The 13268-nt window shown below is 45.5% G+C and overlaps 1 protein-coding gene across 3 annotated transcripts in view; it reads left to right on the forward strand.

Annotated features, from left to right (window-relative positions):
- The first annotated feature begins 5608 nt into the window (after window positions 1–5608).
- Window positions 5609–13268, forward strand: part of aasdh (aminoadipate-semialdehyde dehydrogenase) — a 42205-nt gene continuing 34545 nt past the window's right edge. The window contains exons 1-2 of one of the 3 annotated variants that reach the window (XR_008723485.1): window positions 5609–6214; window positions 10613–10733. Coding sequence is in view for 2 of the 3 variants with exons in the window: in XM_055635696.1 (XP_055491671.1) it covers window positions 5781–6214; window positions 10613–10733 (555 nt within the window). In the remaining variant the exon portion in view is untranslated. The remainder of the gene's footprint in view (window positions 6215–10612; window positions 10734–13268) is intronic. The other 2 variants (XM_055635696.1, XM_055635707.1) reach the window with 2 other exon arrangements.

Raw genomic sequence — 13268 nt, forward strand, 5'->3', positions numbered from 1 at the left:
TGACTTAGACTTAAGCCAAAAAAGGGTTCTTGGGGAAAAAAAGAGCTACCTTAAATTTAGTTGTGCCTGTTTGGGTAACTATGGTAGGGTGAAGACAATTCCATGCTTTAATTGTGCGAGGGAACCCCATGGAGTAGCCAGCATCTCTGGATAGAAGAAATTGGGTGACGTTTCGGGTAGAGACCCTTCTTTAGACTCCCTCTGCTTTTAGTGATTTTAGTTTAATTTAAAGATACAGCGTGGAAAAAGGCCCTTCGGCGACCGAGTACACGCTGATCACCCATACACTAGTTCTATCCCACACATTAGCGACGCCAGTCAAGAGTGTTTTATTCTCTCACCTCACAGTTAGAACAATGAAAAACTGTCATTTGGCAACCTAAAAAGCTGCCAAGGTTGCCCGGCTGTCAACAGAGAAAAAAGGTTAAGTGAGAGCCCTGCTTTTGGGACCAATGACCACAGTTCGATTAGGTTTAGGATAGTTGTGGATAGGGACGGAGAGGGTCCACGTGTTAAAATGCTCAACTGGGGTAAGGTCAACTTTGAGAGTATGAGAGAATGTCTTGCTCAAGTTGACTAGAGCAGGTTATTTGAGGGAAAGGAACATCGGTCAAGTGGGATGTTTTTAAAAATGTACTGAAGAAAGCTCAGGATATGTACGTCCCTGTTAGAGTGAAGGGCAAAGCAGGCAAACATAAGAAAGCTTGGCTGATGAGGGAAATTGAGAAGTTAGTCAAAAACAAGAAGGATACATGGGAGAGGTATAGGCAGCTGGGATGAAGTGCATGCCTGGAGGAGTTTCGGGAACTAAGGAGTAATCTAAAAAAGGAAATCAGACGGGTAAAAAGGGGCCAGGAGATAGTTCTGGCGGGGAGCATTAAGGACAATCATAGAAACATAGAACATAGGTGCAGGAAGAGGCCATTCAGCCCTTTGAGCCAGCACCACCATTCATTGTGATCATGGCTGATCGTCCAACTCAGTATCCCGTACCTGCCTTTTCCCCATATCCCTTGACTCCACTAGCCCCTAGAGCTCTATCTAAAGATTTTAAAAATACATAAAGGGGGAAAAGGGTAACTAGAGAGACAGTGGGATCTCTCAGAAATCAAAGCGGTCAAGTCTGTGTGGAGCCACAGGAGATGGGCAAGGTCCTAAATGAATATTTCTCCTCTGTATTTACCGAGGAGAAAGACAAGTAGGACCGAGGAAATTGGAGCAGTCACTGGAAATGTCTTCCGTCAGGGTTACGGTCCAAGAAGTACTGAAGGTACTATCGTGTTTGAAGGTAGATAAATCTCCAGGGCCGGATCAGATACTATATCCGAGGACATTGCCGGAGCCCTGGTTGAAATTTACGAGTTGTCCTTTAATACAGGAGAGGTGCCGGAAGACTGATGGGTGATAAATGTTGTGCCTCTTTTTAAGAAGGGCTGCAGGGAAAATGCTGGGATCTATAGGCTGGTGAGCTTAACATCTGTAGTTTGTAAGTTATTAGAGAGTATTCTGAAGGATAGGTTATACAGGCTATGGATGGGCAAGGGCATGATTAGTCAGCATGGTTATGTACATGGGAGGTCAAGCCTCACAAATCTGATTGAATTTTTTATAGACTTGATCAAAAAAGTTGACGAGGGCAGAGCTGTAGATATTGTGTACATAGACTTCAGTAAGGCATTCGACAAGGTTCCGCATGATAGGCTGCTCTGGAAGGTTAGATCACATGGGATCCAAGGAGAGATAGCTGAATGGGTAGCTAATTAGCTCCATGGCAGGAATCGGAGGGTGATTGGAAGGTTGCTTCTCAAACTGGAGGCCTGTGACTGGTGGTGTGTCTCAGGGTTTGGTGTTGGGCCTGTTACTGTTCGTCATCTATATCAGTGATTTGGATGAGAATAAATAGGGTAAGATTAGCAAGTTTGCTGATGATACAAAAGTGAGTGGTTTTGCAGATGGTTGTGAAATAATGCAGCAGCATCTGGATCGATTGGCCAGGTGGCCGGAGGAATGCTTGATAGAATTTAATACAGAAAAGTGTTGTATTTTGGGATGTCGAACAAGGGCCGGACCTACACAGTAAATGATAGACCTCTGGGTAGTGTTGTAGAGCAGAGGGATCTAGGAGTACAGGTGCATGGTTCCTTGAAGGTCGAGTCGCAGGTAGACGGGGTGGTCAAAAAGGCTTTTGGCACTTTGGCCTTTATCAGTCAGAGTATTGAGTATAGAACTTGGAAGGTCATGTCAAGTTTATTCGTCACATACACATACGAGATGTGCAGTGAAATGAAAAGTGGCAATGCTCGCGGACTTTGTGCAAAAAGACAAACAACCAAACAAACTACAAACAGAATGGAACAGAATCACATTCTTTTGCATATTAAATATTGTGGGCAGAAGGAAAAAGGGAAAAAAAACAGCAATTTAAAAAAAAAAAGCAGTAGAGTGGTACAGTAAAAGTTAGTCCCTGGTGAGATAGGAGTTTACAGTCCTAATGGCCTCTGGGAAGAAACTCCTTCTCAACCTCTCCGTTCTCACAGCATAGCAATGGAGGCGTTTGCCTGACCATAGCAGCTGGAACAGTCCGTTGCAGGGGTTGAAGGGGTCTCCCATGATTTTATTGGCTCTGGAGTTGCACCTCCTGATGTATAGTTCCTGCAGGGGGGGTGGGGGGGGGGGGGGGGGGGGAGTGAAGTGAACAAGGGAGTGAAGTTCCCATAGTGCGTTCGGCCGAACGCATTACTCTCCGCAAATCCTTCTTGTCCTGGGCAGAGCAATTCCCAAACCAGATGGTAATATTTCCGGACAAGATGCTTTCCATAGCCGCTGAGTAGAAGCACTGGAGGATCCTTGGAGACACTCTGAATTTCTTCAATTGCCTGAGGTGGTAAAGGCGCTGCCTTGCCTTACGAGTACTGCGGCGTGTGATGTCCATGTCATATCTTCAGAGATGTGGACTTCCAGATATTTAACACAGCTCACCCTATCCACCGTATGCCCATTTATCCTCAATGGTGTGTACGTCCTCGGATGATGTGCCCTAATGTCCACGATCAGCTCCTTAGTTTTTTTGATGTTCAAGAGGAGGCTGTTGTCCTGACACCAGAGTGCCAGATCAGCCACCTCCTCCCGGTAGGCCTTCTCATCGTTGTCTGAGATCAGGCCGACCACCACTGTCATCAGCAAACTTGATTATTGAGTTGGAGCTGAACCTCGCCACACAGTCATGTGTGTACAGGGAGTACAATAGGGGGCTGAGGACGCAAACCTGGGGCGATCCTGTGCTCAGGGTGAGGGACTTTGATGTATTCCCTCCCATTTTGACTACCTGGTGCAGTTGTATAAGACATTGGTGAGACCCCATTTAGAATATTGTGTCCAGTTCTGGGCACCATGTTATAGGAAAGATATTGTCAAGCTTGAAAGGGTTCAGAAAAGATTTACAAGGATATTGCCAGGATAAGAGGGTGTGAGCTATAGGGAGAGGTTGAGTAGGCTGGGTCTCTATTCCATGGCACACAGGAGAATGAGGGTAGATCTTATAGAGGTATACAAAATAATGAGAGGAATAGATCAGGTAGATGCACAGCATCTTTTGCCCAGAGTAGGGGAATCAAGGACCAGAGGACAGAGGGTTCAAGGTGAAGGGGAAAAGGTTTAATACGAGTCTGAGGGGTATCTTTTTCCATACAAAGAGTGGTGAGTGTATAGAACAAGCTGCTGGAGGAGGTAGTTGAGGCTGGGACTATCGCATCGTTTAAGAAACAGTTTGACAGGTACATAGATAGGACAGGTTTGGAGATATATGGACCAAGCGCAGGCAAGTGGGACTACTGTAGCTGGGACATTGTTGGCCAGTTATATATATTACTAGACCAAGTGGGACCCGTTGGGTTCCGTCCCCTCAACACGCGGTTGCTGCGGGTGGCGGCCTGCGGCGTCACACACACTAACCACCACCCCCCCCCCCCCCCCCCTTGGTATATTAATATTAATTTGCTCCTTTTACCCCATCCCCCGCCCTATCCACTCGCGCATACCCCCAACTTTCAGGCGTGGCTAAAGAGGGAGAGGGGTGAAGAGAGAGGGAGGGCGCACCCGATCCGGCAGCTTGGTGCCGTCCCCTCAACGCGCTGACCAAGAACTTGGCTGCTTCAATTCCGGGCCCGACTTAACATGTTCAGTAATAACTAGAGGAAAAAAGCATGAGATTTTCAGTTAAGGCGATTTCATACTCCATTGGGGAAAATGTACCGGAATATGTAAAATATTTACCGATAGCGCGTCGTTTTTTCGAGTAGATGCGATTGTACACAGACACACACGCACACAAATAAATACACATCCAAGATCAAACTTTAAAGTACATAGATGAACCTCCCTTCCACCGAAACATCACCTATTCCTTTTATCCAGATATGCTATCTGACCCACTGAGTTACTCCAGCATTTTGTGCCTACGGTTTAAAGCAACACACCCACACTAGTGTACACTCTCTGAAGAGAGACACAAGATGCTGGTGCAATTCAGTGGGGCAGGCAGTGTCACTGGAGAGAAGGAATGGGTCGCCACCCTTCATACTGATAGAAACAGAAAATGGATGCAAGAGTACGCCAAGTGGCCCTTCGAGCCAGCACAGCCATTCAATGTGACCATGGCTGATCATCCAAAATCAATACCCGGTTCCTGTTTTCGCCCCATATCCCTAGATTCCGTTAGCCCTAAGAGTTAGCCTCCAGCTCTCTTGAATACACCCAGTTAATTGGCCATCATTGCCTTCTGTGGCCGAGAATTCCACAGATTCACAACTGGGTGAAAAACTGTTTCCTCATCTCAGTCCTAAATGGCCTACCACTTATTCTGAAATGGATGGTGCTGCACCCGCTGAGTTTATCCAGCAATTGTGTGTACCTTCACACTGTACCTAGCTTTGTGTCATCCGCAAACATGGTGATGTTCCATAGAATTCCTTTGTCTAAATCGTTAATATACTGTAAGATATTACGACTTTAGCTTGTAGATAGAAACAAGCACAGGTTTTCAGTACACGCTGTTGCTTGCCTGTGTTGGTCTCTTTGATTTGACAAAAGTACACTGTGCGTACTCACACATATTCACGAGACTGATAAGATATAAAATATATCACATGACACAAATCATACCATTTTAGTACTCAGTACTTAAAGTTGGTCACCATTATATACACTATATATATATTGTAAATAACTGGCGTCCGCACAGCCTTGAGGCACCCCATTCGTCACTGCCTGCCATCCTGAAAAGTTAGGTACCCGTTAATTCCTACTCTTTCTTTCATGATCAATTTGCCCCCTCACTTAACCCCTTTGTCCTCCTCTTTCGACCAGAAACGTCACCCATTCCTTCTCTCCAGAGATGTTGCCTGTCCCGCTGAGTTACTCCAGCATTTTGTCTATTTTCGGTTTAAATCAGCATCTGCAGTTCTTTCCTACACCGTGTAGACCAAAGCAAAGATCTTATAGCAAAGCAAAGATCTTTGGTACCGTGTAGACAGAAGGTCGGATCTTTGGTGGACAAGAGCAAAGATACTGGGACATGAAGATGAATTGGAAACGCCGCTCCACGCGGGACACGTGACGCGTGGCATCCCTCTGCGCCGTGGTGCGTCATGACGTTGGCCGAAGCAATGGACGGCGCAGCTGGGGATCGAGTGAGACTGGCGGAGAGAGTTTGTGTTTGATCCAGACGAGGGGTTGCAGTAACGTCGCAGAGAGAGAGAGGTTGGGGTGGTCGCCCGGGAGAGATGTGTGAGGCGGCGGCGGCGGTTGGCGGCGGCCTGCACGAGCTGGTGACGCGCGCGGCGGCGAGGCACGGCGCGAGGACGGCGGTTTGTGACGAGGGCGCAGGCGCGGTGCGGCGGTGCTGCTCCTACCGCCAACTGCTCTGCCGGGCAGAGGCGCTCCGACAGCGGCTACAGTTGCACTGCCAGTGCACACACGGCCATGCGATTGGGATGTACTGCCAGTGCACACACGGCCATGCGACTGGGATGCACTGCCAGTGCACACACGGCCATGCGACTGGGATGCACTGCCAATGCACACGCGGCCATGCGACTGGGATGCACTGCCAGTGCACACACGGCCATGCGACTGGGATGTACTGCCAGTGCACACACGGCCATGCGATTGGGATGTACTGCCTGCCGTCTGTAAACCTGCCCAGCTGCATCTTGGGGTAATCTTGTGTGTTTTTTGTGTTTCGCCGCTGTTATTCTGCCATACAGCTGGCTATGCGGCATGGAAGAGAGACCTTTCCCACATGTCCATGGTATCCACTTAACCGAGCCAGTTCCACTTGCCTCCTCCTAGCCCATATCCTTCCTAATCTTTTAAGAGTTAAGAGTAATTTATGGTCATATGACCTGAAACAAAACACTGCACTCTAAAACCCATAATAAACAAACAAAAAGTTCAGTGTTTACATATATACGTCACCCTTTAAATAATATTCTCTTTAAATAATGTCACAAATCATGTTCCTCAAAAACTAATCAAGGGCCGTATGCGTGTCCTCCTTGGTTTTCGGCAAAACTGAAACATCTCTGCAGTAAGAAAGAGAAGTTTTATATCCGTGCCAAAAAAGGGGGTACAAAATTGGACTGGGACAATTTTACTAGTGTGCGAAAGCAAGTCGATCGTGCAATTAGGAGTGCTCATAGACAACATGTTTCCTCTATTCTTGGGGGAGAGCAACCCAAGGCTTCTTGGAGATATGTGAAATCCAGACGGACAGACAACACTGGTGTCCAGATGCTTAAAGTGAACAACTGATCACAGGACCAGGCGAAAGCAGAAGCTCTTGCAAACCAATTTCAACACGTTTTCACCCGGGAAGATGTGGAGCCTTCATCATTTCCAGTCCTTCCGTCCAGCCCATATGCTGATATGCCTGCTATTAAAATTGAGGTTGAAGGTGTCAAGAAGTTATTGCTCAACATTAATACCACAAAAGCAATTGGACCAGATCTGATACAGAATCAAGCCCTCAAGATCGCAGCCGAAGAACTGGCTCCAGTTTTGCAGTTCATTTTTCAACAATCGCTTGACTCTGGCGATGTTCCGCTGGATTGGAGGAAAGCCAACATCACTACTCTCTTTAAGAAGGGTTCAACCACCAACCCAGCGAATTATCGTCCTGTTTCACTAACAAGTACTTGCTGCAAATTGCTGGAGCATATCATTGATAGTAATCTGATGTGTTACGTGAGCAAACATAATATTCTTGCCGACAACCAACATGCATTTAGGAGGCATAGATCATGCGAGTCTCAACTTATCCTGACGACAAATGACCTGGCCAAGCACCTTGACAGTAACGTCATCATGGATTTAGTTGTGCTGGACTTTTCTAAAGCATTTGATGTCATTCTACACAAGAGACTGCTTCGGAAGCTTGACTTCTATGGTATTCGTTCCAACACGAAACAATGGATTTCCAGTTTCCTGACATAACATCTTCAGCGTGTGTGTGTGAACGGACAGTGCTCCAATTGGCATCCAGTGTTGAGTGGTACACCCCAGGGCACAGTCCTTGGCCCACACCTATTTTTGCTTAACATAAATGACATCCATTGAAAAAGTTGCAAGTACGACCAGACTATTCGCTGATGATTGTTTGCTGTACCGTCCAATTAAGTCAACTGATGATGAAGATGCTCTCCAAAAGGATCTCGATACTATGGTCGAGTGGTCATAACAATGGGGCATGCAGTTCAACCCTTCCAAATGTGAAACCATGCGTGTCACCAGAAAGAGGAATCCATGCGTCACATCCTACAACATACTTGGTGTCACCCTTGAAGAATCCAAACAAACCGAGTATCTTGGCATCAAATTGCAGAATGATCTGTGTTGGAATGGTCAGACTCATCATGCAACAGTGAAAGCAACAGGTGTCCTAAACTTCCTGAGGCACAACTTTCATCATTGTTCAGCTTCTGTCAAGGAGAAGCTGTATTTCACCCTCGTTAGACCTCATTTGGACTACGCAGTTGCAGCTTGGGACCCATACACAGATAAAAACATTTCATTCATCGAACGAGTCCAAAGACAGGCCGCTCGATTTGTTACTAACACCTATGAGAGAGAAGCGAGTGTCACCAAACTTCTGAATTCTCTGGAGTGGAACCCTCTCCAAGACAGACGTGAAGCTCACCGTTTGACCTGTTTTCACAAAATGTTAAATGTTCAGCTAGACATAGATCACAAGACCTACACCAACCCCAAACAAATTAGGAGCAGACGAGGGCATTCGATCCAATTTGTGATCCCAGCTACAAAGACAGATGTGTACAGCAATTCGTTCTTCCCACGCACAATTAAAGCATGGAATAATCTCCACCAAACTATAGTTACCCAACCAGATGCAACTAAATTTAAAGTAGCACTTTCTTCCCAATAACCCTTTCTGGCTTAATCCCTCCCTTCACCACCTCCAGTTTAAATTCCAGTTGGAATATTTTGGAGGACCAAGTAACTCCAGAGACGTTGCCTGTTCCGCTGTGTTACTCCAGCTTTTTGTGTGTAGTTCCTTCCTACACACACACACACACTATATATATATATATATATATATATATATATATATATATATGCAAAATAATGCTCCCAAGTCTATAAAGGTCTATTTGCAGATTGTTTAATGGCCTGATGGCCAGGTGGGCTGAGGAATGGTTGATGGAATTTAATACAGAGAAATGTGAGGTGTTGCATTTTGGGAAGTCTAACATGAGCTGGTCCAGGACCTACACAGTGAATGATAGGCTTCTGGGGAGTGTAGAAGATCAGAGGGATCTAGGATGCAGGTACATGGTTCCTTGAAGGTGGAGTCACAGGTACATCAGGTGGTCAAAAACTTCATCAGTCAGAGTATTGAGTATAGAAGTTGGAAGTTGTATAAGATGTTGGTAAGGCTGCATTTAGAGTATTGTGTTCAGTTATGGGCACCATGTTATAGGAAAGATGTCAAGCTGGAAAGGGGAAAAAGAAGACTTACAGGACTGGAGGGTCTGGGCTATAGGGTTGAGTAGGCTAGGACTCTATTCCTTGGATCACAGGAGGATGAGGGGTGATTTTATGGAGGAGCCCAGAACCAGGGTTCACAGTTTAAGAATAAGGGGTAGACCATTTAGGACTGAGATGAGGAAATACTTTTTTTCCTCATCTCAATGGCAGCCAAATCTCCCACAATGCAAAGGGAGGGAGAAAGTGGCCGACGCTGACCAGTTGCAGTGGCGGTGTGCATGTGCAGGGCGGCACGTGCACACAACCACGGCCAATGATTCACACATGACTCTTTTCACACAGAGAGTGGTGAATCTCTGGAAATCTCTATCACAGAAGGTAGTTGAGGCCAGTTCATTGGCTATATTTAAGAGGGAGTTAGATGTGGCCCTTGTGGCTAAAGGGATCAGGGGGTATGGAGAGAAGGCAGGTACAGGATACTGAGTTGGATGATCAGCCATGATCATATTGAATGGCGGTCGGTGCAGGCTCGAAGGGCTGAATGGCCTACTCCTGCACCTAATTTCTATGTTTCTATGATGTGCTGGCCAAAGATGCTCGCTATAGGATCTTTTGTGCTGGCCGTGGTTGTGCGCATGTGCAAGGCGGCTGGCCGTGCCAGCGGACGAGGAGCGGGCGGGGACCCGAGAAACGGACATGGATACAGGTGGTGGGCAGAGATGGAGAGTGACAGAGAGAGAGAGAGAGAAAGAAAGATCAAGAGGGGGCCCGCTCGGAATTAAACGATAGGTGTCCCGGCTGCTTGCCAAGCCGGGCAAAATGGCAAGGCTTTTAGGTTGCCCGGCGGGATGGTGGGTTGCCATTGGCAACCGGGCAACTGCTAATTTCGAGCCCTGCCTACATACTTACTAACGAAGTCTGTAACAGCAGTGACATAATTGTTTAGATTGGCTTTAGAATTTTTGAATATGGCTGACTCAAAGCAATTGCAAAGGATCTCATCTGCTTCGTCAGACCTGCACAGTACGACTTTCAGTACTGAATCCTGAGTTCCGTTTCTACTGGTAAGCAGGAAGTAGAAGCACAGACAGGTGGTCAAACTTTCCAAACTACAGTCAGGGATGGAGCAGTATGCATTTTTGGTTGTGTAGCAGTGGTTGAAGGTGTTTGAGCCTCTGCTGGGATGGAGATGTGCTGATATTATTTTGGTCGCAAAGTTATGAGGTTGGCCAGGTTGAAGTCCCTGGCTATTATGAACAAGGCCTCAGTTTACATAGTTTCAAGGCTATTGGTAGCGGTGTATACATCATCTAGTGAAGATTATCATCCGCATGGGTTAGGATGTAAACAGCTGCAGCTGTCAGAATAGCTGAAATGAATCCCCATGGCAGGTAATATGGACCACCGTTTATTCTTTATCTAGATATTTTATCCACATTGCCCTAGCCTGTGAGCCACAGTAGCCTTAGTAGCCAGAGAAAGGAACCAATTCATGAATAAGCATCACACGAAATGAAAGCTATTTAATTTACCCATATTTTATATAATACACAATATGGCTGACAGTAAGTATTTCAGAAATAATGTGTTGATGTCGCTGCAATTTCAGAATTCTTCAAGCTGGAGCAGCTTTTTGTCCACTTGATCCAGAAAGTTCCCCTCGTTTATCAGCCTATTTTATTCAAATGTGCAAAATGAAGTACATCCTTATTCAGAAAGATATAATACAGGTTAGTTACTGTACTGTAAAGATATGAAGTAATAATATTCATTAGGAAATGTATGCGTAATCTAATATAAGAATTGCATTCCTAATCTGTATTTGTGTAATTCGGAATTTTATATTGTTCAAACTAAAATTGTAACAATCCTTTTCAGTTTTACTAGTTGGCATTATCATTTTTTTTTAATGTAGCCATTATGTATCACATTATGTCCATGGGACTCTTCTCTTTTAGAGCCTATGAATGTTTATTTTGTCATAGATCCCAGCTGTTGATCATTTTCATTCAGGTTTTCTGAATTGTAAAGTGGTTTGATAAGGAGGAAAGATTTCCACTCAATTGGTGAATCTACAACAAATTCTATCTAAAGCTTCAGGGAGAGATATTGAGGACGGCAGGAGATATTTTACATACAATTTTGGAATATATAATACCTTCATACAGAGAATCATTGAGACATTCTTTCAAGAGACAATTTGGATATATGTTTAATAAGAACCCAAGGATTGCAGTCCTGGGATGGCATGACTTTCATATGAAGAAAGACTGGATAGACTCAGCTTGTACTCGCTGGAATTTAGAAGATTGAGGGGTGATCTTATAGAAACTTACAAAATTCCTAATGGGTTGGACAGGCTAGATGCAAGAAGTGGTGAATCTCTGGAACTCTCTGCCACAGAGGGTAGTCGAGGCCAGTTCATTGGCTATATTTAAGAGGGAGTTAGATGTGGCCCTTGTGGCTAAGGGGATCAGAGGATATGGAGAGAAGGCAGGTATGGGATACTGAGTTGGATGATCAGCCATGATCATATTGAATGGCGGTGCAGGCTTAAAGGGCCGAATGGCTTACTCCTGCACCTAATTTCTATGTTTCTATGTCTAAGATTGGTCCCGATATTGGGGAAGTCCAGAACAGTTTAAGGATAAGGGGGAAGTCTTTTAGGACCGAGATGAGAATTTTTTTTTTCACACAGAGAGTGGTGATCTGTGGAATTCTCTGCCATAGAAAGTAATTGAGGCCAGTTCATTGGCTTATATCTAAGAGGGAGTTAGATGTGACCCTTGTGGCTGAAGGGATCAGGGGGTATGGAGAGAAGGCAGGTACAAGATACGGAGTTGGATGATCAGCCATGATCATATAGAATGGCGGTGCAGACTCGAAGGGCCGAATGGCCTACTCCTGCACCTATTTTCTATTTTACTATGATTATTCTTCTTCTTGCGTATGGCGTGCACATATCATGATCCAGATGTCTTCTGATTTCCTGGGCATCCAGAGATCCATCAGTTTCCACTGGGAATTCCAAAGACATGAAAGTGTTTTGCAAATATAAAGTTCTTCTCATTTCTATTCTAAATAGCTGCCTTATCCCGAGATTAGTGTGTCTCGTGCAGGAAATATGCAATAAAAGATTTTTTTTTAAGTAGTTACTGTTACAGCATTGTGACGCAGCATGCAGTGCTGCTGCCTTCCAACTTTAGAGACGTAGATTTGATCATGTTCATTAATACCATCAGTATGGAATTTCAGCATTCTCCCCAGGACCTTGGGTCTCTGGTTACCTCTCAAATCACCTCAGCTTTTAAGTTCGCTGGTGATACCACTGTTGCTGGTCGGTTCAACAACAACTATAAGACAAAGTTTAGGAAATAGATAGAGAACCTTGTGTCATGGTGTCAGGAGACAACCTAGCTTTATTGTCAGCAAGTGGCTGGAAGTGAGGAGGAAATCAGTGAGAAAGATAGAGACACAGGAAACTGCAGATGCTGGAATATTGTTCAAAACAAAAAGTGCTGGAGGAACTCAGTGGGTCAGAGGATAGTATCTCTGGAGGGAATGGACAGACTCCATTTCCAGTCGGGACTTTCCACAGACTGATTGATGCTCAGGTTGGTTGGATGGCAATTAGAATTTAATCCAGAGAAGTTGAGTTGATTCATTTGGAGGTGACAAAGTGGCTTTTTGCCGTCCTCGCTGGCTTGCACTCTCCGAAAATCCCACGGGTCAACGTCCTGTCGGCCCGCAGGCGCATTGTGGGCATACGCAGCGTCTCAATGGACGTATGCAGCGTCTTGACATCGCACACAGCGTCTTGATGTCGCACGCAGCGTCTTGACGTCGTACGCAGCGTCCTGACGTTGTATGCTGCGTCTTGACGTCGTACGACTAGAGCGTGGCGTTGCGCGATGACGTCAGGCCGCCCCCTCCCCTTGCAACCGCGCGTTGCAGGAACAGGCCCAACGGTTCTGCACTTGGTCTAGTGGAATATATGAGCAGGGATGTATTACTAAAACCATGCAAGGCTAACCCACAATGCAAGTACTGTACATCACTGCATCACAGTAGAGGCATTTGCAATCCAAGAGAGAGTGACAAATTGGAACTGAAATTAGCAACAAAAAAAATGTGACTACACTGGAGAACTTATGAAAGTAATTGACAGGATTGATTTCTTTGGAACAGAGGTGGTTGACCTAGGCATAGTAAATAGGCAGGACCTCTCTCCAAGCCTATTTTAATCTGAACAATGAATCAATTTT

Source organism: Leucoraja erinacea, chromosome 1 (genome assembly GCF_028641065.1).
Source record: "Leucoraja erinacea ecotype New England chromosome 1, Leri_hhj_1, whole genome shotgun sequence".
Lineage (NCBI taxonomy): Eukaryota > Metazoa > Chordata > Chondrichthyes > Rajiformes > Rajidae > Leucoraja > Leucoraja erinaceus.